This window comes from Cucumis melo, chromosome 12, assembly GCF_025177605.1.
Source record: "Cucumis melo cultivar AY chromosome 12, USDA_Cmelo_AY_1.0, whole genome shotgun sequence".
Classification (NCBI taxonomy): Eukaryota; Viridiplantae; Streptophyta; class Magnoliopsida; order Cucurbitales; family Cucurbitaceae; genus Cucumis; species Cucumis melo.
Genome location: NC_066868.1, coordinates 6,617,739 through 6,642,864, shown reverse-complemented (window position 1 = coordinate 6,642,864; position 25,126 = coordinate 6,617,739). Strand labels below are relative to the sequence as shown.

The 25,126-nt window shown below is 32.9% G+C and overlaps 1 protein-coding gene across 1 annotated transcript; it reads left to right on the top strand.

The window, feature by feature from the left end:
• The first annotated feature begins 17,696 nt into the window (after positions 1–17,696).
• LOC127144135 (transcription factor MYB36-like) lies at positions 17,697–23,542 on the top strand. The gene is made up of 5 exons (XM_051079696.1): positions 17,697–17,832; positions 18,189–18,318; positions 18,795–19,112; positions 23,185–23,278; positions 23,363–23,542. The coding sequence occupies exons 1-5, from the start codon at positions 17,697–17,699 to the stop codon at positions 23,540–23,542; spliced, it is 858 nt and encodes a 285-aa protein (XP_050935653.1).
• Positions 23,543–25,126: the final 1,584 nt, after the last annotated feature.

Below are 25,126 nucleotides of genomic sequence, written 5' to 3'. Positions count from 1 at the left end.
TTGAGTTTGAGTACTTTTCATTACTTATCATCTTATTATGTAGATAGGGCCCGAGTAGGATTTTAGGACGCATTAAACCTTTTTTTGCATAACTACCTTGTTTTAAATTTTCATAAATAAAATTTCTCAAACCTTATATGTTTTTAATAATTTTGATGACTTAAACCGCTTGTTCTATATTTAGTAATGACTTCGACTCAGTATAAGGAGTTGGGTCGTTACAAAGTTTTTCTTAGAATAATTATTCGTTTGTTTCGTTTGAAGTTTCGTAGACTATGTTTTGAAACTTCTGAAATTGATTTGAATTAGGGCCCGAAGACGATTTTATTATATCTTGAGTTTTAATGAATTTTGAACAGGGTCTTTATTGAGTTTTTATGATTGGATGTCGTATCTTAGTATTAAGAAGTGACCTTAGCTTAGACTGAAAAGTTGGGTCGTTACAATATAATCATTTTAATATGAGATATTAAAAAAAATGGGATAAATTATAATTAAATAGGCCATTCTAATTTCATTAACCTAGTAGAGTCTTGTATAAAAGGATCCTCGCACTACAAGAAATCGGGGCTGTCCCGATGCCGAAAAGGACGTCGGCACAAAGAACGTCGAAAATAAGGGTATTCTCAACGCCGGATAGACGCGTCGTGAAACCCGCGTCGAAGAAAATCCTATTCCCGATACCACGCATAATGCGTCGAGAGTGGCGTCAGGAAAAAGGGTATTCCTGACGCGTCAAGCATGCGTTGGCCAAACGACGTCGGAAATAAGGTCAAATTAAATTTAAAATACACCTTATTTCCAATGTCATGCATAGTGCGTCGGAAACGGCGTTGGAAATAAGGGGTTTTCTCGATGCACTATTGCGCGTTGGGAAAACCTTTTAATGAGCATCAGGAATATCCTTATTCCCGATGCCATAAAGGGGATCTCCCAACGTTTTCATGCTGCGTCGAGAGATTCCCTTTATAAACGTTTCAGTTCTGTTTTACACAGAACTGAAAACGAAAGGGAAAGGGAGAAGAGAGAAACAAAGATTTGTCGCCCTTCGTAGCTCGCCACCATATGTTTCGTCATCGTTGCCGTCCCTCGCCATTCCACTGTCGTCTGCCACCTTAGGTAAGTTTAAATATAAAGTTTGTTTAGTTTAAATATAAGTTTTAGGTTTTTTTTTAAGAATATTGTTTTAGGATTTTGTTTTGGAATAAATTTTTGTTTGTTAAATGTATTTTTGTATAGAATGTGTGTAATTTGTGGTTGAATTGAAATTTGAAGGGTTTAGGGTTTAGGATTTATGGTTAAATTGAAAATTGAATTTAAATTTGAAGGGGGTTACTAGCTAAATTTAAATTTTTGTAGGGGGTTATGGTTGAATTCAAATTTGAATGGGAGGGGGGGGGGGGGTTGGTTGGGGACTCAAAAGTCGAAGGCCCGCAGGACGACGAGTGTGAGCAGTTCCTCGACATCCTATCCGCAGTCCACACAAATAGAGATTGAATTACAAGCTAAACTTAATGAAGTTTGGAATGGATTGAAGTGCAAGATAGAAATCACCAAGCGTTAGCTTCACAAGTGGAACGAATGCAAAAGCTGATAGAAGACTTCACTCATGCACAACAGAGACCATCAGATGATCCCTAGCTCTGCAGTACGTATATATGTCTCCATTATTCTTAATTTTTTGCAATGGTAGTATACAGTGAACATATGGATATATGTACTAAACTTAGTTACTTTTATATCATTGTAGGATCAAAGGTGTAGAATGACGCGTACGCGCCTCGTTGGGAGACTTTTTGTTATGTTTGCGTTTTTTTGTATTATGAGAACTACATTTTTTGTATTAAACTTACTAATATTTTTTGAACTTATTCGTATTATTAATTTTAAATATTTTTTCTAATTTTTGTTTTTATTTTTTAATTTATTAATTTATATTGAATTTTTTTTTAATTTAATCCAAAACGTCTAGAAAAATATTTGAGCAATCTGAATGTCGTCATGAATGTTTGAGCAAAATATTTTAGAGAAAAAAATTAGAAATTATATATTTAAAAAATATAAAAAGGAATTTCCGACGCACAAAAGATGTAAAAAAATGTCGGAAGAGGCATTCCCGACGCCGCGTCATGCGTCGGCATAAGGTCCGTCAGGAGAGGAACTCCCGACGCCACTTTGGCCGACTATGTCACGGCGTCGGGAGAGGCATTCCCGACGCTGTGTTGGTACGACGTCGGAAATGTCTCTCCCGACTCATTTCTCCCGACATTATTTCCGACGCCGTGAAAAACGTCGGCATACCCTTTCCCGATGTTTTTCACTTTCCCTGACGTTTTTGTGCGTCGGGAGTACCCCCATCTTTTGTAGTGTCGGGAGCCCTTATTGGAGACACAATAACATGATCTATACAATAGAAAGAATTCATCACATAGAGTATTAATTGTTCTCTAAAATTCTTCTTTTCGGTTTCTTTCACATCTTTCAAGAAAGATTCTCACAAACTAGATTCTTGACATAGTCATAGTAAAGAAAGATCTAACGGAAGAGGAAAATTTCGAGGGAAAATGTTGCTTACAAAAGAAGTTTTGTTGTCGTACTTACGCATCGATAGAAGTACGGTGCTTACTTCCTTCCTATCTTTTGTGTTTTTAATTATTTTAAGAAATCAATAATGTGATTCCATCACTTTTTCGTTATGGAGTCGAAGCGTTCGACTCCTACACAATATATATTATAGCAATGTGGAGATATGTAAAAGTTTATTGTCCCTAACATAAGTTAGCATTATTGCATATAATCATCCCTTGATTTAGCCAAATCAATGGAAATCCTTTACTAATATTGGGAGAAGAGGAGAAGAAGAGGACATAAATTTTGATTGTGTTAATAACATTGCGACCTAGCTACCTAACAAAACTCAATCACATAAAGTACACAAACTTGACTAAGACAAATCCAACATACTTGCAAAAACTAGTGTATGGCCACAAAAAATAATCTCGTCCCAATGAAAAAGAATATTTATAGGTGGGTATATAAATTGTTTGAAAAATATTTAACTAATTAGGATAATAATTTCTCTACTTAAAATAGGTTTAGAATTGAATCTAATTAAACTAAACTTTTAATATTAATGCTTTATTCATTAAAACAAAAAATGAACATGTTCCTATATATGGATAAAATATGAAGAAATAAATATATACCTGAGAGAAAATCAACGTAGATTAAATTAAATAGATAGGCATGTTACCCTAAATTTGAAAGAAGAAAACGAGTGAGGAGAATGACATTAGACAACCATGAGTAAATTCTAAAATTTTATTATATTTATAAATATTTTCATTTAGTTTTATCATTTAAAATAGAAATAGCCCTAAACTTTATGATAAAATACATAATCATATTATTAGACTTTGAAAGTTATTTTTTTGTTAAAGTTAAACTTTGAATTTTGTTTAAAAAAATATCATTAACGTACCTTACAATTATTAATTATTCTTAAAAGATCTATTATAATAATGATGAAATAAAGTAATCTAGAAATATAATTGAAACCTAAAATGTATCTCAAAAAAAAAAAAAACTAACAAAAATGTATGAATACTTTGTATAGTTTAACCTATAATGTAGACAACATAGGTAGTAAAAGCCATAATATATAGTCCCCTTGCAATAATTTATTCTTCTTAAAAATGTAGGTCAATGATGAAGAAAGGATCTAGGTGGTGTATGTAAATAGTAAATAGTAAATAGTGAAGGTAAAGGGAAGGCTAATATTCTTAACTATTTTGGTTTGCACACATAGACAATAGCACAAATAGAAACTGCCATAATCATAAAGTTTCCCCAAAGAATACTCATTCGTCGTAAATATGTGAATTAAATGACGAAGATAAATTGGTTACCAAAATTGTGTACAGTTTTTTCTTTTAGGGTACTGTCTGAACAAGAAAAGAAAGCAAATTTGTTATTATTTTGCAAATATATATATATATATGTGTATATATATATATATGTATATATATATATATGTATATATATATATGTATATATAGATTGATGGATCAGCACAGCCCTAAGTTCTGTCTATTTTGTTGTTCCCCTGTGGAAATAGGGTTTTGGAATTTATTTTTATTTTTTATGTAGCAATTAAATTCTGGGGTTCCAATATATTTTGGGACACTGTTGTTGCATTTGGATGTGTGACAAAATTGCCTAACATCTTTCATGCCTCGTAGCTCATACTGTTGTTCTAAGGTTATAATTGTCATCTCTTATATTTTATACTATTTAAAAATTCTTAACGAGTCACAGTAAATATTATTTTAAAGCCTCTCATTTTATATAATGTTTACTATTTGTTATAGTCCTTATTATTTTGTTTTCGCTATTTTTTCTGTTATTTACTACATTGTGTTTAGTATTTTCTCGTCAAATTTAAATAATTTACACCAGACACAATACTAGTCTAACTCAAACTAAACTAATCTACGATTCAAACTCAAACTATAATAACTTGTGGCTATAGAAGTCCACTTTTTGTCCGAAACATCTTCTTAAAATATATTCATGCCATTATAGTTGTTTGAATTTTTAAATTTGTAGTAAAAATAAAAGAAATATAGAGTAATAAACATATATATATTATATGGAATGTTTTTCGATAAAATAAACCAAAGTGGAACAAAATATAATTGTCTATCTATCATATATATATCATGATAAATTATTATTTGTATTTATTCAGACAATACTATATTACCATCTTTCTCGAATGGGCTTTGATAGTATACTATATTTGTAAATATTCAGCAAATTTTTGTTATTTAAATTTTTTTAATGAGTAGTAAATACTCTTTAAAAATTCTTAATGAGTCACATTTATATTTTTTTTTATTGTGCTAAGTTTATATTGGTTTGTATAATATATTTAAAGCCAAACAAAAATACCAATTACATATATCGAAGCATATTTAATTGATGACAATTTAGGTCCAATTTGGTTACCATTTTTTCTTCAAAAATTAAGCCATAAACATTACTTTAACCCCAAATTTACTTTGTTATCTACTTTTTACCTTTTCTGGGATGTTAAAAAAATGTAGTCAAAGATATGTTTTGTACTCACGCATTTTCATTATTTGGGAACATCATTATTTCTGCCGTCGAAAATATTTATGTGGATAATAATGTTGTTGTTGTTGTTGTTGTTGTTGTTGTTGTTGTTGTTGTTGTTGTAAGATATCATTTCTTTTATGGAAGAAAATGTGCGAGAAAGTATTTAACGCAATTTCATCCTAAATTTTCTATTTCTAAGGTCAATTTCTAATTTTGGTCATCTTTTAAAAGTAGTATGATATGGATTTGGATTTTTTTAAAAAAATAGTTTTTTAAAGATAAATTATTGTAAATGACAAAAACTATTAAAAATATTTGTAAAATATAACAAAATTCTAAATTCTATCAATGATTTCATTTATTGACTTTTATCAGTTTTTGTCAATATCACTCACTGAAATTGATAAAGCTTATTGACTTTTATCAGTTTTTGTCAATATCACTCATTGAAATTGATAGAGCTCTATCAATGACACAAAAACGTTCCATAACCGAATGATACATGCGTACAGAAGTAGAAGCTAAAAAATGTTCCCACAACCGAATGATACACGCAAAAGTAGAACTTAAAAACGTTCCCATAACTGAATATAATGAAGAAGTACTAATAATGATTTTTTGTTTCACCGAAAAAGATAACCTATAGTAATTTCTTCTCTTCTAGTATCATTTGCTTCTTTTAATTACAATAACTTAGTTCAATGGTTTCATGATTGTAGCATTACTCATCTCTCTATACTCTGCCTGTATTGGTTATTTAGAGTAATTTCTTCTCTTCTAGTATCATTCACTATAGGAAGAAGGGGAACTCCGATGTAGAGATGTATCAACAAAAGTCAAGAATGCATCGGCAGAGGCTACGTCGACATAGAAACGGACGTCAACAAGAACGTCGTGAGACAAGCGTTGTGAAAGGCACTCCCGACGCGCAAACGGGACGATGTCAACAAAGGTTACTGTTGACACAATGTTTGTCGACATAGTCAACACATCAAGAAAGGCGCGCAGTAGGTAACTACCAACGTCTAGTAATGATGTCATAATTACGTTATTGCTGATATCGTCAAGTATGTCGGCATACTTGAACCACCAGCGCGGCATGGACAGACCTTCTGACGATGCCGCGTCGTTAGAACAACCATTTGCGATGCATAATATGCATCATGAAATCCTTATTATAATACTTTTTTATTTTCGTTTATTTTATTTTAATTTTAAGTTTTTGCAAATTGAAATGGAATTCAATTTAAATTCATTCAAATACTAAAAACAATAAACATAAATATAATCAAATACCAAATAAAATTTATATTAAAAATAATTCAAAAATACACGTTCGTAGTTCAAAAATTACATACATAGTGAAAACGAAAAACTTAAAACTAAAAAAGAAAATTAAACACATAATCTAAGTGTCGGTGTCCCATGAAAGTTCTACATGGCTCCGAACCTACAATGACACAAAATTAAGTTTAAACGTATATCACCAATAATATGAAATTAAATAACGTAAAAGTTAAAAATTACGTACCTCAATGAAATCAAGGTCCTCTTGAAGCCTGAGAGAGGTTTTCAATCATCTTCCTCATTTCTTCCATCTGCCAAGCTTATTCTTCCATATGGCAACCATGTGTTTCTATTAGGCTAGCACTTTTTTCGTGCTTCCTGTTACTCTCTTCTTCTACTACCTCAAGATGAGTTTTTAGCTTGTTACCCTCCCTAACGTGGGCCAGCTCTCGCTCGACAGATGTAGATGAAGAACTTCCAGCAACATGTCGGAGCTTTGGCTTAGGGCCCCAATCAAAACCTTTAGAGTAGTCTGGTCATCTACCCAAAATGGCCTCGCATATCTTGTCCTTATACAGTGATTGAGAACCCTCTAGGGTAGGCTAGGATTGGAACATTTGATTCTACAAATAATTTTTTTAATTAAGTAAAATGTGTAAATCAACGGTTATGTGAAACAAGACAAATGATAGCTTATAAACTTACATGCGCAACCACAGCCGCCTGCAAAACGAACTGGCCACCCTAAATGTGTGTTTCCCTGAATAACTCCACATGGTCGATCGAATGATCCCACAATTCAACAAGCTCATGTTGTCATTGTAGAAACGACTTGGTGCTACTACTGTGGTTGTAGGGTTGCTTCGCTCTAGTAGCCCTATTCATCAATGATTGCTCCTACATGCAAACAATCAAAGCATTACATAAAAAACCAAATGAAGTACTATTTGAGTACATTAAAAGTTACAAATCACCTGAAATTATCGAGTGAGGTAGTGGTCGCAGAGGAAATGTCAATCTTGCACTCGATTACTCAATCTAGGGGTGGGTTGGCACGAGCCTATTGAGGATCATCGAACTTGTTGAAATGGCGGTGTTTCTGTCACTTAAATTTCTTCTACACGATGAGTATTTAATGCTCAACAAACCGAGTAAGTGTTGGATCAGTGAAATCATGCACGAACCATTGCTGTAAAAGAAAAGTACACAGGGATAGGATTAAGTCTATGTATATTCGTATAGGTAACATATATGTATAGGTGATTTAAAAAAACTTACCCGTAAACCCCCTTTAACGACCTCAATGTATTTTGGTGTCACATCAGTCCACTTAAGAAAGCAAACTGGAAAAGTGTCTTGCATTAACACCCCAAAGGTATTATTAAAGCGAACGACGTGTGGCGAGATAGGCTTGTCCTGGCCTAGAGTGATAGATATGAGGATATTCCCATTTTGTACGACATATCTATCCAGCTCTAGGTTCCTAGAGTGTTGTGATCTCCTGGGAGTGGGAGCAACAGGTTGGGAGGCATCTAGGAAAGAATAATTTCATAAAGATAACAAAAAGACTTATGTATAAATAATTGTTTATGTAATGGTGACTAACCAAACGTGTCACTGACTGATGACGTGCCTAGAACTCCTCAACGTTAAAATCAAATAGATCATCGCTCTTATAGAAATTGACGGGGAATTAAGACATAGTATCTATGGACATATAAACAAAATTAATTAGACATATGAGAACACGTGAAACTGAATATGTAAAAAGAATTAATTACACTATGAATACGTGATTCGTTAGTTATTATTCTTCTTCATCGCTTGATCCGCTTTGAAGGGATAATTGTTCATCATCATCGTTATAAAGTCGTCAATGGCATGACGCACAATCGGTCCTTCAACCATTGTAAAACCAACATCGAATTTGCATAACGTGTCGTCCTCAACATGATTAGCGACACGATAAGCGACAAAAATTTCGGGAAAATTTAGTTGTTGATCCTCAACATCGTCCACTTCGGGTACGTTTCATATACGTTTATTTTGGACAACCTAAACAACCTTCCATTTGACACCATTTTTTGGGTCGTCGATGTAAAAAACTTGATTGCCTAAATTGCGAGAATGACTAGTTCTTCCGGAAACCAAAAATGAGTTGTGTTGATAGAATTGTACCTTAATTCCATGTGTGTTCTATGATTTTTGTTCTTGTCCGTGTCAAACCATCTATACTTCAATGGTCAAACATGGTGTCCCTTCGGATATGCCATGAAAAGAACCTCATTTAATATACTGTGTTGGGATTTTGTCAAAAAAAATTTATGTGATTATCTTTTATTAACGAGTTATTTAATTCCAAAAAGATAAAAGATCTTCCTTTATTTTAAGAATCTTGTATCAATATCTTTTTTGAGATTATTTTTTAAGAAATATATATACTACAAAATTTGTGGTTTGTGATACGACTGAAAAAAAGCAAAAAGCTCGTGCAAAAGATTAGCCGTGTGTATTGTCGTAGTAGCTACAAGCGAAAAAAAAGGTAATGCGACTTATTATCTATGGTATCAACATGTTGACATATGATGAATTTTATGATGAGTAATGTGAAAGACGAAAAGATGAATTTGATGTATATTGACTAGTGTGAATCTTAATAATATTACTCACCTGAGTTATGCGTAACTCTCCAAACGTAGGCCATATTTGCCGAACTGGGTTACCAAAGTTCTCTGTGTTATTTTCTTATGTTGTCCCTCTAGCTATTATTTTAGTTAAATTCTTTTGAAATAACTAAAGGTTTATTTGATTATCTCACATCGTTTTTCAATTGGTATCAGAACAAGTTGCAATTCCATGGAGATAATCAGAAGGACCTTCAGCTTCACGCTTTCTTGTTCTCGATGGTAAAAATTATTCATACTTGAAATCTCATATGATTTTGTTTATTAAAACCTTAGATGGGAAAGTGTGGAGAACTCTTATGGCTGGATATGAACCACTGATGATCACTGTAGATGGGGTGTTTGTTCCAAAATCTAAAGTAAACTGGATTGATGTTGAAGAATAAGTCTTAGTTTGGAATGCGAGAGCTCTCAATTTTATATTTAATGGTGTTGATCTGAATGTGTTTAAACTGAAAAATTCTTGTAGCTCTGCCAAAGAGGCCTAAAAAATATTGGAAGTCGCTTATGAAGGCACTACGAAAGTTAAAATGTCTAAATTACATTTGGTAACCTCAAAGTTTGAAGCCTTAAAAATGTCTGAGGATGAGTTTGTATCTGAATATAACGAGAGAGTTTTAGAAATAGCCAATGAGTCATTACTTCTTGGAGAAAAGATTCCTGAATCCAAAAGAGTACGTAAGGTGTTGTGGTCATTGCCTGGAAAATTTGGCATGAAGGTCACTCTATCGAGGAAGCACATGATATAACAAAATTAAAACTAGATGAGTTGTTTGGGTCTTTACTCACATTTGAGATGGCTATAACACACAGAGAAAATAAGAAAGGCAAGGATGTTGCTTTTAAATCAATATATGAAGAAGAGACAGCAGTCAATCAGTTTGAAAGTAAAGCAAATATGAATGAATCTATAGCTCTTCTGAAGAAATAGTTTTCTAAGGTAGTCAAGAAGTTCAAAACTTTGAATTGAATAGGATCCATTTCAAGGAATCTGACAAATTACCAAAGAAGAGATTGTGAAAATTATAATAGAAGGAGTAATGAAAGTTCAAATAGAAGGGATGGTGACTATCTTCGAAAAAGAGAATGTGAAGGTAAAACTTTCAAATGTAAAGAATGTGGAGGAGTTGGTCATTATCAGGCTGGATGTCCCACATTTCTGAGAAAGCAAAAGAAAAATTTTCATCCTACTTTATCTGATGAGAATACTGATGATAGTGAGGAAAATGACGTTGGTATAAATGCTTTCATAGTAAATATCACCTAGAATGATTCTGTGACTGAAGATGAAAGTGAAAATTCTGAAGAAGATAGTGATAATCAGTTGTCTTTTGAACAGCTGAAAATTCAATGGAAAGAGAATTCAAAAGCCAGATCTATACAAAAAGAAAAGATACAAGGCCTCATGGAAGAAAATGAATGGCTATTATCTATTATATTCTTACTAAAGCTAAAATTGAGAGAGGTTCAAACTGAATATGATCAAACTATGAAATCTGTAAAAATGTTAAATTCAGAGTCTAAAATTTTAGATCAAATACTAAGTTTAGGACAGTCTAGTTCCAACAAATATGGTCTTGGTTTTGACTCATCAGTTAAGAACACTGGTCAAACAACTGGGATAAAATTTGTTCCTACTATAGTAAACATCAAGGCTGAACTACCTGTTGAAACAAAAGCTGTTAACACGTCTACAAAAACAAGTAACTGCGTATGCTATTACTATGGTAAAAAGGCTCATATTCGGCCATTTTGTTATGCCTTGCGAAGATACATATCTCAATATCATAAAGTTACATATAATTCAAAGAAGCACAAACCAAATTATTCAAGAGGCAAGAGAAGCTATCAGGAATGAAGAGTTAGGAACTCAGAAAATTGTAATATTACCTTTACAATAATTCAAGCTTCAACTAATGCTTGGTATTTTAATAGTGGATGTTCTAGACACATGACTGGAAACAAATTCCTCTTTTCCAAGTTAAAAGAATGTGCATCTGGTCATGTGACTTTTGGGATGGTGCAAAAGGAAGAATCATAGCAAAAGGTAATATTGAGAAAAATAATCTACCATATCTAAATGATGTTTGATATGTTGAAGGGCTCAAGACAAATCTAATGAGTGTTAGTCAACTTTGGGACCAAGGTTACACTGTAAATTTTAGCAAAGATAATCGTGTAGTGACTGATGAAAATAAAAGAGTTCTTATGTATGGTTGTAGGCGGGCTGATAATTGTTACCATTGGATATCCAACAATTCTGATGTTTTTCACTTAATCAGAGAAGTTCAGACTTGGCTATGGCATAGAAAACTGGGACATGCCAGCTTAAGGTGTATTGATAAAGTTGTAGAAAATAAGGCTGTCATAGGAATTCTAAACATCGATTCAAAGATCAAGTTCTTTTGTGGTGACTGTCAAGTTGAGAAGCAAATCAAAGCATCTCACAAAAGTATGAAGGAATGTTGCACAAATAGAGTTTTAGAATTATTACACATGGATCTTATGGGTCCCATGCAAACTGAGAGTCTTGGAGGGAAGAAGTATGTGTTTGTAGCTATGGATGATTTCTCTCTTTTCACGTGGATACGATTTCTCAAAGGAAAATCTGACACTGCCAAAGTTTGCATCAGTTTTTGTTTGAGTTTACAATATGAACAAGGAAAGAATATTATTTGAATCAGGAGTGATCATGGAAAGGAATTCGAAAATGAAAAACTAAATAGTTTTTATGAAGTAGAAGGAATTCACCATGAATATTTAGCTCCATTAACTCCATAGCAGAATGGAGTAGTAGAGAGGAAAAACAGAATCCTACAAGAGATGGCTTGAGTCGTGATTCATGTCAGATCTTTGCCTTTGCATTTTTTGCTGAAGTTGTTAATATTGTTTGTCATATTCACAACAGAACTACTACTCGTTCTGGAACAACTATCGCTTTGTATGAGTTATAGAAGGCAGGAAACCTAATGTTAAGTATTTCCATGTCTTTTGTAGTACTTGCTACATTCTTGCTGATAGAGAGTATCACAGAACATGGGATGTGCAATCAGAAAAGGGGATTTTTCTTGGTTATTCTCAAAATAGTCGGGCATAAAGAGTATTTAATAATAGAACCAGAGTGGTTATGGAAACTATCAATGTGGTTGTGAATGATTCTAAGCAGACATACAAACGAACAAATGATGATGATGATGAACTAGCACCTAAAGTTACCATGGTCCCTGTAGTAACTGCTACTGATGCTGAGGGTTAGGCTCTCCCTCTAAAAGAACCCTAATAAAAGATACGATTTCTTCCTATTTTCCAACTTTGTGATTTTAACAGAGACCAAATTAAAATCTATTGTCAAATATATTATCAAGTCTCTTTGGAACCTTTTAAGTATCAAATGGTTAGCAAAAAATTCTAAGGGAAACTCTAGAGGAGTACTAATAATGTAGGATGATCTGAAAAACAAGTAGGAAACCCATTACGAAGGCAACTTCACCATTTCCGCCAACTTTATATCAAATTGTAACAAAAATTGGTGGCTCACAGCCTTGTATAGTCCAGCAAAGAGGAAAACAAGAGGAGAGTTATAGGATGAACGCCATAACCTTCACTCGATTTGTCAAACAATCATGGCTAATTGAGGGAGATTTTAACGTAATCAGATTAAGAGAAGAGGCCACGACAATCAACCTAGCTCGACTTAGCATGAGAAACCTTAACAAATTCATCCAAGTGAACAATCCGATGACCCATCCTCCCACAAATAATAGATATACTTGGTCTAACTGATTCCTATGTACTGAAATTTGGAAACAATCCTTCAACCCACATTCATCAAGAACGTTATCTAGAACTACATCAGACCATTAACCCATACTTCTTGAATCAATTGATCTCAGTTAGGGGCTACTCCTTTCCAGTTGGATAACAATTCCCTTTATGACGTTGACTTTAAAAACAACATGGGAAGATGGTGGGATAACACAAAACAACTGGGCTATCCTAGTTTTGTTTTCATCCAGAGACTTAAAGAGCTTTCCAAGTTTGTCAAATTATGGCAATCAGAAAAGATGAAGTTGTTGGTCAACACTAAGAAAAGCCTAACTTTGGAAATTGATGCAATAGACAAACTGGAAGAGCAAAACTCCTTGGACCCAGTGGCAACAATAGAAAATTGGCTCTCAAAGCTGATCTTAACCAAATCTCTCTCAAAGAAGCTCAATTCTGGGCTCAACGTGCAAAAAGATTATGGATCAAGGATGAGGATGAAAACATTACCTTCTTTCACAAAGTGTGCACGACTAAGCAAAGAATAAACTTCATTTCTTAGATCTCAAATGAAAATGGTATTACACACAGCATAAATGTGACCATATCCGAGAGTTATATCAGTTATTTCAAAAACTTATTCAATGGGAGCAACAAAGACAACCTGTTTATTGAAAATTTGGAATGGTGCGCTATTGAAAACTCTTTACACCCCTCTTTTTATGCTTTGTTTGATGAAGAGGAAATCAGAAAAGTGATATTCTTCTTTGAGAATAATAAAGCTCCAGGTCATGACGGATTTCCACTTCAATTCTATAAAAGATTTTCGCAAATTCTCAAGAAAGACATTATGAATGTGTTTAGAGATTTGCACAGCAAGGGTATCATAAACAAAAATGTAAACAATACTCACATTGCCCTGATTGCCCAAAAGAAAAAATTGTACTATGGCAAAGGACTTTATACCAATCAGTCTTGCCACCTCTATATACAAAATTCTTGAAAAACAATAACTAAAAGCCTGAAATTAACTTACCCTTTCAGACACGGTTTTAGAAATCAATTGGCTTTTGTTAAAGGGAGGCAGATTATTGACGCAATCTTAATGACAAATGAAGTTGTGGATTTCTGGAAATAAAATAAAGCCAAAGGAAAGTTGAATATCAAAAAAGCTTTGGATAAAGTGAGCTGGAATTTTATTGATTACATGCTATCTAAAAGAACAACTTTTTAGACACATGGAGAAAATGGATCAAGGTTTGTATTGGTAACGTTCAATATTTTGTCCTCATTAATGGAAAACCACATGACCCTATTACTTTAAATAGAGAAATTCACCAAGGAGATCTCATCTCTCCTTTTATATTTGTATTGATTATGGATTATTTTAGCAGACTTTTGATTCATTTGGAGAAGAAACCAAGCAATTAAAGGGTAACCTCCAATAGTCAATGGACTCAATGCAGCCTATCACACAATACTCTTTGTAGATGACATTCTTTTGCTCATTGAAGACGATGACTTCTATCTCAAGAATCTTCAAAATGGCCATAAGACTCTTTAAGGAAGCTTCAGGTCTTAACATCGATCTCTCAAAATTTCATCCCTATAAATGTATCTGAAGCTCCTACAAATTCAATGGCCAACAAATGGGGAATTTCTTTTCACCATTAACAATTTCTTACCTGGGAGTCCCTTTAGAAGGTAAACCTCAATCAAAGGTCTTTTGGAAAAGTGTAGAGGAGAAGATCCATAAAAAGCTTAACAAATAGAAATATACACACATTTCAAAAGGAGTGAAACTCATGCTTATAAAATTATCGTCCCTTTATAGCCTTCCCACTTACCAACTCTCAGTTTTCAAAGCTCTAGTGACAGTCTACAAGTCTGTTGAAAAATATTAGAGAAACTTTCTTTGGAAAGGAAACAAACGATAGCACCGATTCTCATTTTATTTGATGGTCAAAGATTACAACTCAAGGATGGTTAGAGATAACAAATTTAAGAGGCACAAATTTTTCCCTCCTATGCAAATGGATGTATAGATTTCAAGTCGAACCAAATGCTTTATGGAGGAAAATCATTCAAGCAAAATATAAAGGTATGCACCTTGGCAGTTGGCACAATCCCAACCGAAGAAAAATTCAGCAACTTTAGAGCCCCTTGGCATTCAATCATAAAAGGCATCAGCTGGTTTGAAAACAAGTATACTTAGGAGGTGAACAATGGTGAACTCATCTTTTTTTGGCACGACAAATAGAACCCAGTCGCCCTCTATCCATACTCACTATCCCAGACTATTTATTGTCTCACAATTGCAAAGTGCATCTGTCAAAGAAGTTTGAGAAAACAATAGAGGAGATTGGAATATATCTTCTAGAAGACCTCTTAATGATAGAGAGGCCATGATTTGGAACCAAATCAAAACATCACTCTCAATTCCATATGAAAATAAGGGACTGAACAAACCTTTGTGGAACTTGAAAGAAGATAAACAATTTACTACGATCTCGGTTAAAAAGGCTATTTTCAATGATCATCCAAGTAACAACAGTGGTTTTGATGACCAACTCTACAAAAATCTATGGAAGTCAGCAATCACAAAGAAATGTAAGTTCTTCATTTGGTCCACCATTCATGAAGGCATAAACACAAAGGAAATTCTCTAAAAAAAAGGCTACCTAACACATGTCTTATTCCAAATTGGTTTGCTCTCTGCAACTCAAGTGATGAAAATCGAGACCATCTTCTGGTTCAATGCAAATCAACCAAGCTACTTTGGAGCATGTTCCACGGAAAAACTGGTTATAACCTGGGTGGTAATCATGTCAAATCCCTAATGCTTATTCAATTGCAAGATTAAGCCAACAAGCAAGAGAAACGTCATCATCTTTAACATGGTACTTGCCATCCTATGGTGCATCTAGATTGAAAGAAACAGCTGATATTCAACAATAAACCAAAGAACACTCTGAGCTTATGGAAAGACTCTTGTAACTTGCTAGGTCTTTGGTGTAGTAGGTACACCCTCTTTTCAAAGATTACAAACCTAGCGTTCTAGCTCTAAACTTCAAAATTTTGCTCAACTAAGAGCTTTTCTTAGGGCTCACCTCTAGTCCTGCATGTAATCGTTTTGATTTACCATCAATAAAACTCGATGTCCGGTAGTTCTTTAGGTTTTTCATGATGGGTTTCTCTATACTGCTATTAAGCATCTTGTCTCCTTTTAAAAAAAAAATGACAAATCTAGAATTTTTCTATATTTTATAATTATTTTGGTTCATTTTTTATATTTGAAAATATCTTTATTATTATTATTATTTGAACAACTTTTTAATATACTAAAATACAATTGTTGACCACTAGACTTATATGACCAAATTGTTATTATAAAAACATGTATAATGCAAATTTTCTTTAAAGTTCTTTTAATTTGTCAAAAACAATTTTTACGCGTTACATGGGATCAATCTAAGCTTTTTTTAGTACATTTAATAATAGAGTACTTAATTGACCTATGCTCAATTTGGTAGATTAATTTTACTAATTATCTACTGTAATTCAAATACTTTTTCAAAAATATATTATACTACCATATTTGAAAGAAAAAGAACATGTGGTTGCTTACATTTTCTTACTCGTAGGTTTAAGGTTTAAATTATAACTTTTGTATCTATAGTTTATAAAAAGTTTGAATTTAAGTTCCTTGTGAATTTATTTATTTGTCTTAAGAAAGTAGTTTCTATTATATCAAAAGTTAGAATTTAATTCTAATGCGTTGAAAAAATTTCATTCCATTGATGATTTTATCGATTAAACTAAATGTTAATTATAAATCATACAGAATAAATTTACAATTTAACCCTAGTTTTAATCAAAAGTTCGTTCGCGAAATTCAACAGCTAAATTAAAAGTGGCTCTATGTAAAGTCAAACTGCCCTAGAATGTGATTTTCAGTGATTCTAAAAGAATCACTTTGTTTTGGAAGTTTCAATAAAAATTAATTCAATCTAATTTTTCTAAAGAATGATTTTTATTTTTATCACCAAACTTAGTAGATTTTGACTTGATAAAATCTTTGTCATCCAAACATTATCAGAATGTGTTGCCGAACGTACTTCTAGGCCCTTAGAAAGATTGAAAACTTACTAATAAGATTTAAATTCGAATTTAGTTTTTATATATGGTTTGATCAGAAACTTTCTCGTTATTAATTAAATAGTCCCAATAAAAACTATGTATGAAAATTGTTTATAATGTCTAAACCATAATAAATAAATTCTAACTTTTAAATTCATAGCCAAATATATAGGACTATAAGTTTAAACTTTCTCTTTACCGAACCAACTTTGTAATTAAAAAAAAAAAAAAAAAAAGTGTTCTTCATTTATTTAATGCATGTGAACTTGTGAAAATGCACGTATTTATGGTAGTCAAATTCTTTCTACATTGCTTATACATTTGTTTCCATGTCTGTCCTCTTCCTTTCCTAGAACAAACTTTGGATGCTTTGGAAAGAAAAAAAAGGTAAGGGTTTGCTGTACTTAAGGCTGCCAAATCAATATATATATATATAATAGCAATAATAATAAAAGAAATCCATGGATGGAAAGTTGAAGAGACTATAGAGTATAGCTTGTTCCCATAGGAGTTAGAAAACTGTTTCAACATTTGTCTATCATTTTGACTTACTGTTTCACTTTTGAGTTGTTTATAAATAATAATAATAATAATACCAACCCCTTCCAAAAAAAATCTTTAATTCTCTTATATAATAATAACTCACTTTCCTCATTTCCCACATTATTAATTGCTTTTTTTCTAAATAGAGACAAAAGAAAAATGGGAAGATCTCCTTGTTGTGATAAGAGTAATGTGAAGAAGGGTCCTTGGTCTCCTGAAGAAGATGCTAAGCTCAAGGATTTTATTGACAAAAATGGCACTGGAGGAAATTGGATCTCTCTCCCCCAAAAAGCTGGTAATTTTAGGGTTTTAGGATTTTGAATCTGTTCTTTCCCCTTCTTACAATAAGAGTAGGGAGATTCAATAATCACAAATCTCGTGGTCATTAATACATTTATAGGTTTATTGTGTTACGCCTACTTTGATTTGTACGTACAGTTTTATTTCTTTAAGAGTGAGGTTTTTTAAGTTTTTTTTAGGTCTCTCTTTGTAAAGTGAGTGCTTTTTCTTTTTCATATTGCATTTGGGGTCGAGGTGTGATGAGGATGAAAGGGGTCACTTAATTTCTCTTTCTATCTCATTAAAATGATAACAATAGTAATAATACTTAAATGGTTTTTTCTCTTCATGTTTTGTGGATTATTATGGAAGGTTTGAAGAGATGTGGGAAGAGTTGCAGGTTGAGATGGCTTAACTATCTGAGGCCTAACATTAAACATGGAGGATTCACTGATGAGGAAGATAGAATAATTTGTACTCTATTTTCCACCATCGGAAGCAGGTACATTTATTTATATAATCTTCCTTCATATTTTATAAATCACTTAACCTTCTTCTTCTTAACCTTCTTTTTCTTCTCCTCCTGCTTATGTTTAGTATAGTGTGTATAAACAATTAAATTTACCCTGACCGAGCTTATCTAAACATTACATAACAATATATATAAGCATTTGCTTATATATCATTTCTTCTTGGGTTCATATTGATGACATTACGTTTGATTCTTTCACCTTCTTATGGATCTAGCTTGAGAATTTATAGGTGGTTGATAATATACATATTTGATTCTTGAAAAAGTAACTTTAACGAAATATTTTTAGGGTTTTTTTTTTCCTTCATTTTATTGTGGATCTAGCTCGAGAATTTATAGGTGGTTGATATATATTTCACGTCTGAAAGATCGAGTAAGCTTTTCTTAGGGTTTTGTTCTCTTTCTTTCTTCTTCTGGATCTAGCTTGAGATCGATCAAATTCGCAGGTGGTCAATAATTGCAACCCAATTACCAGGAAGAACGGACAACGACATAAAGAATCACTGGAATAGCAAGCTAAAGAGGAAGCTTATAGAAATGGAGAAGAAAGCCCAAATAACCACAACCATACCATCTTCTCAGAATCATCATCATCATCATCAAACTTTCTCATCATTTTCATCTCAACCACTCTCATCCCTAATCAACAAACATGATGACTACTTCAATGATATTAATTATTCCAATTATAACCTTTCCTCCCCTCCTTCAACAACAACAATCAAAAGCTTTGAATCTCTCATTTCATCAATCCCATCAAATTGGTCAAACAACAATAATAACATTAGCCATAGCCCTTGTCTTGTCCAAACACAAGAAACAACCAACTTATTGAGTAGTAATTCCTTGATGTATAATCATCATAATCCATTGGTACAAATGAAAGAAAGCTGCTTATTAGGGTTTGGAAGTGAAGGAAGTTGCAGTTCAAGTACTTCTGATGGAAGAAGCTACACTCAAATCAATACTACTTCAGGAATAATGGGATTTCAAAATAATAATAATAATAACCCTAATTATTATTATTATTATTCTGATAATATTATGAATAATATTAATCATCAACAAGCTGCTAATCTTGAGTACTCTTACATGGAGGATGAAAACAAAACATTACTAGAAAATTTCTTGTATTAAGACAAGGGGTTAAAAGGTCAGATAATTTTATCTTTTTTTTTTTTATCTTTTTTTGTGGGGGAGATTAATTTTTCTTTTGTGTTTTGACAGCACTTGGGAAAAAATTTCTTTTGATTTTGTGCACTTTGTTAATGAAGGTAATTTAATGATGTGAAATTGTTGATGTACAAACTTTCTTTTTTTACTGTAGTTGCTCCAAAATTCAAGGCTAGTTTATGTTTTTTTTTTTTTTTTATGAAAACTAGAAGGTTTTTTAGCATAAAGGAATGATGGTCCAATGGCTGAAATATTGAAAGGAAAGAAAATAACAGTGATTTGAAATTCATTTAATTATCATATCTTATAAAACCAAATCTTGATATTTATAATCATTCTAAAATTAAAAATAATCCATTATATAAAAAGTTAATGTTGACAAAGATTTGATACTTTTTATTTTTTATTTTTTATTTTTTGGCTTTATGTCATAGTTGGTGTGCTCCAATATGTTTTGAACCAGAAGCAAAAGTGATGTTGGAGAAATGAATAGCTAGAGTTTTAAGTCCCTAAAACCATGGGCAATATAAAAAAAAACCATATATATGGAAGTAAAAATATATTTCACAAGGTAATATAGAAACAAAAACAACAAGGTATATACATTTTCAAAGTAAATTAAAGTATTTCTTAGAATTATTTTTACTAAGTGTCACATTAAATCTTAATTTTACAAAAAGTCAATAGAAATATCAATACTATCAATGAATGAATTTTTGTGGAAGACTCGAGAACGTCTATGTTCTACAATTTTTATATCACTCATCAGTAATATAAATACTTGTGAAATAATATTGAGAGAATTATATTAATTAGAGATTTATAATTTTTTATAATACAAATTTTGTGAAAGAATTTTATATTACTCATCAATAGCACATTTTGTTACTTTTACGTTGTACAATTTTTTATAATACATTTGAAGTTGGTTCACCTTTCATGTTAATTTGAATTTATGAAAACGACGAAAAATATTAAACATGCAGTAACAAAATTACTTGAACATGGATAACAGATGTTTTTTTTAGAAAAAAAATATTGAGAAAGATAGAGAGATTTATATTAATTATGTGAAGGCCATGCTTGTTGTTTGTAGGGGTTAGTAGTAGAGCTATGGAGCTATTGAAAAGACATTTCAGACCCTGCAAAAATCACTACACTTTGAAGAAGTGATGGGATGGTTTTGACCTTTTGAATTCATCTGCCTCTTCCCTCTACTACTTCTACCTGCAGAGCCTGGCTTGGAATAATATCAAGTCCCACATTAGGGTTTTTATTCTTTTATTTATACATACATACATATATATATATATTTTTTCTTCAGAAACTAGGCTACCTTAGGTTGGACTTAAACATGGCAAAATGATTTTTTTTATAAAAGAAACCCTATTATTTGAATTTATTAACTTCAACTTTTGGCTTTTTCACCATAGCTTTGTCTTTCCATTTTGTTTGTTAGTCTATCACATAATCTCTGTGATCTCCTGATATAATATCATCTTTAACTCTTCCAGAACCCCCACCATAAATGGATTTGGTGAAATAATTTGGACAAGACCTATACATACCCTTGTTGAAACGATATAGCTAGATATGAATCTAATATATATATTTTCGTACAAAATACAAGTAATGTTGTAATAATATTAATGTCAATAAAGTAAAACTCAGAAGCAAATTGAAATAGAAATACATATATATTAATAACTTAGTTCGGTGCGATATTTCTTACGTTGAGGGGAGCAATATGTTCAATAAAAAAAATTTTAATTAGTAATGAGTTGAGTAGTTATAATAAAATATTCATAATTTTTTAATTAGACATCTTCTAGTGTGACTCACGTACAACCAATTATAATAGTACTTATTTGTCAGATATCTTCTATCGTGACTCATGTATAACCTATTACAATGGTATTTATTATATTTGTTAGATGTACGACCTATTACAAGGATACTTATTTGTTAGATATCTTCTATTGTAACACATGCAAGCTATTACAATGGTAATTACTTGTTGGATATCATCTGTTTGACTCACATATAACCTACTGTAATCTTTAGTGATAACTAGCTAGGCTATGTACTCCTAAACATGAGATCCTCTTTTTCATTGCTAACATTCTCTCCTAGTCTTGTTTGAAAAGGATTCCAAAAAACAAACTCACTTAGATTCTTTCTATCTAATTAAGTATCTGATCCTGCATCAATATACAATCAACTTAGACTCTTGTAATTATGAGCTAGTTCCAAATTTGTTTATAGATAGTTTTAAATTTGTTTATAGAAGTATACAATTTGATCGATGTATCATGTTAGATTTATTTTAAATATAATATTATTATTAATGTGGCTCATATGCATTATATGCTATTTTATCTATTTCAAGTTTATTATTTTATTAGGTTTATTGGCTAAAAAGATAATGTTCTAATTAAACTCCATGATGGGTGGTGTATATAAATAGAATTATTTTAGGGATTGGTCTTTTCATTGTATTAAGTAGTTCATTCTTCCCCCATCAAAAAATCTAATTAAGTTTTAATGAACTTTTCACTGTATTAAGTAGTTCATTCTTCCTCCATCAATAAATCTAATTATGTTTTTTTTTTAACAGGAAACGGTGGGTCAGTAGGTGCACCCGGACATCTCCACTAGGTGGACACCCCATTAGCACCATCATCATTCCCGCTTCATTAAAAATATCATCTATAAGGTATAGAGAAGTAGGAAGAGAAAGAACAAGAGGGCTTGAGGACAGCCCCCAATAACAAAATGATACAAGCAGAAAGCTAAATAAAAGCGTGTAAATTTAGAGTTAAAGAGGACGCTTGATAACTAGAAAACAAATGTGATCTACTGGTCCAAAGTCCCAAGAAAGCTTTTATATTTTCCTAGATTTCAATTGCTATTTTTTCTTTGCCATTGAAGATTCGGTCATTTCTTTCCAGCCATATATTCCATAGAGCAGATGCAAAAGTGTTGAAGAGAATAATGTTTTTCTTTCTCCTCTGTTTCCAGCTGCACATAAGGAGACAGAGATCCTTGGGGCTGTGAAGGGCAGCATTGTTGTTTAAGAGGGATGTGATTTGGCTCCAGATGGAATTTGCTAAGGGACAATGGATGAAGAGATGGTTTCTGTCTTCTTCGCTTTTTTTACACATAACACACCAATTTGGTCTAGAGCAAAGATTTGTGATTCTCCTAATAAGTTGATCGGCTGTATTAACGCTGTCATATAGCAGGGACCAGATAAAGAATTTACACTTCTTTGGAAGGCTGGATTTCCATAGATTTGTGAAATTATTTTGGTTCGGGAGAGGAAAGACGCCCAGGTCAGTTTGATGTATGGCGCTTTTGACCGATGCAACCGTGAATAAGCCATCAGTGTTGAGATTCCAAGTAGGAGTGTCTCTTCCATCTTCGCAAAAGCTAACATTTAGTGAGTCTTTTAGTTCAGTCCACAAAGGAACTTCCCAATCCCTCAACTGTCTTCTTGGTCTGAGATCCCAATCAAGCAATGCAGAGTTTCACATGTCATTTATAGAACTATTCTGATTTGTAGATAGAGCAAATAATTTGGGATAGTGCAAGGATAGAGGACTATTTTGGCGCCAGTGACTGTGCCAAAAGGAGAAGTTTCTACCATTTTTTATTTTTCAGGATATCTGGATTGAAACCAATTCAGGCCTTTACTGATAGAGTACCAAGGGGAGCGACTGCTGCGGAATTTGCTAGTGCAAGGAATATCTCCCTGGTATAGGCTGCTATATTTTTCTTTTATGAATTTCTTCCAAAGGGGGGAGTCTTCATGAATGTATCTCCATAATTATTTGATTAGGAGAGCAAAGTTGGTATCTTTCATGCGGATGATGCCCAACCCCCCTTTCTCTTTTGGAGAGGTAACCACCGGCCATCTAACCAAGTGCAGTTTTTAGGAATCTGTGGGGTTGTTCCAGAAGAAGTTTCTCCAGGCTTTTTCAATGCTTTTGTAAAAAGATGCAGGGGCTTTGAAGACTGATAGTTGGTAAGTGGGAAGGCTGGCAAGGGTGGAGTTAATCAAAGTAATTTTTCCACCTTTGGAGAGCATAGAGTACTTCCAGATGGTAAGTTTTTTGCTTATTTTTTCATCAATATTATTCCAGAAAGCCTTAGTGATAGGCTTCCCTCATCCAAGAGGCACACCCAGGTAATTTGTTGGGAAAAATTTTAAGGAGACACCCCATGAAGAAGCAATTTGGTTGGTTCTGGCAGCATCAACATTAATGGGAGAGATGGTGGATTTATTCAAATTTACATTTAAACCCGAGGCTAGCTGAAAATGATGGATGACATTTTTTAAATTTTGGAGGGAGATTTCGTCATCTTCAACAAAAAGCAGAATATCATCTGCGAAAAGGAGGTGTGTGAGGTTTAGATTGTTGTTCATTCTCACCCCTTTGATTTTATCGCCCAATGAATCCAGCAGTCTGTTTATGTAGTCCATCGCAAGGAAAAAAATAAAAGGGGAGATTGGATCTCCTTGACGAATACCGCGGGATTGTTGGATTTTGCCTCTTGGTCTGCCATTGATAATGATGGAATATTAATCACTACCGATACAAGTTTTAATCCATCTTCTCCATTTTATGGGATAGCCCTTTTTCAGAAGCATGAAGTCAATGAACCTCCAATTAATTTTATCAAAAGCCTTTTCAATATCAGCTTGATCACAAACCCATTTATTTTCTTGACTCTCCAATAATCAATAGCTTCATTTGCAACTAGAATGGCATCAGTGATTTGTCTACCCTTGACAAAGGCCATTTGGTTCTCTGCCACAGTAAACGGAAGCGTTTCTTTAAGTCTTTCAGCAATGACTTTGGCAATAATCTTGTAGATGGATGTAGTTAAACTAATAGGTCTATAATCAGCTGGCATCAAACATTTTTCTTTTTTAGCAATCAGGGCAATATTAGTAACATTCACAGCTTTATTAATGATACAGTTGTCATGGAAGTCCTTGAAAATAGTACATATATCATTTTTTAGGTAACACCAGGTTGCTTTGAAAAATTCCATTGTAAAGCCATCTGGGCTCGGGCTTTTATTGTTTGAAAAAGAGGTACGGGCTGAATGAATTTCCCACCCCACTGTGTATAAGAATCTGTCAATTCTGGAAAGCACCGGTTGATTTCTGAGGTTGGACCACGTATATTTGGCATTTGTGAGGGGAGGATCAATAAGATTGTTGTCGAAAATGAAGGAGTTAAATTTTCTCATACTATAATGTTTTGGGTTTTGGGCCGACGTCTTAGTAGAGTATCTCACAACATTGAAGTCACCCGCTCAGCCAATTTGGAGAACATTTATAATTAAGGTCCAAAAGTTCGGCCCAAAAATTATTTCTGTTTCTACCGCCTGCAGGCCCATATATAGTTGAAAGCCACCAGGCCGAAAAAGGAGGCCCATTTGGAATGTTGATTTTTATGGATATAGAAAAGTTGCCTTCAATGAAATCAGAAACATGGAATCTAAAATCATCCCACATAATTAAGATGCCCTCCGAGTTACCAACAGCATTTATGGATCGCCAATTAACACTAATCGAACTCCATAAAGATTT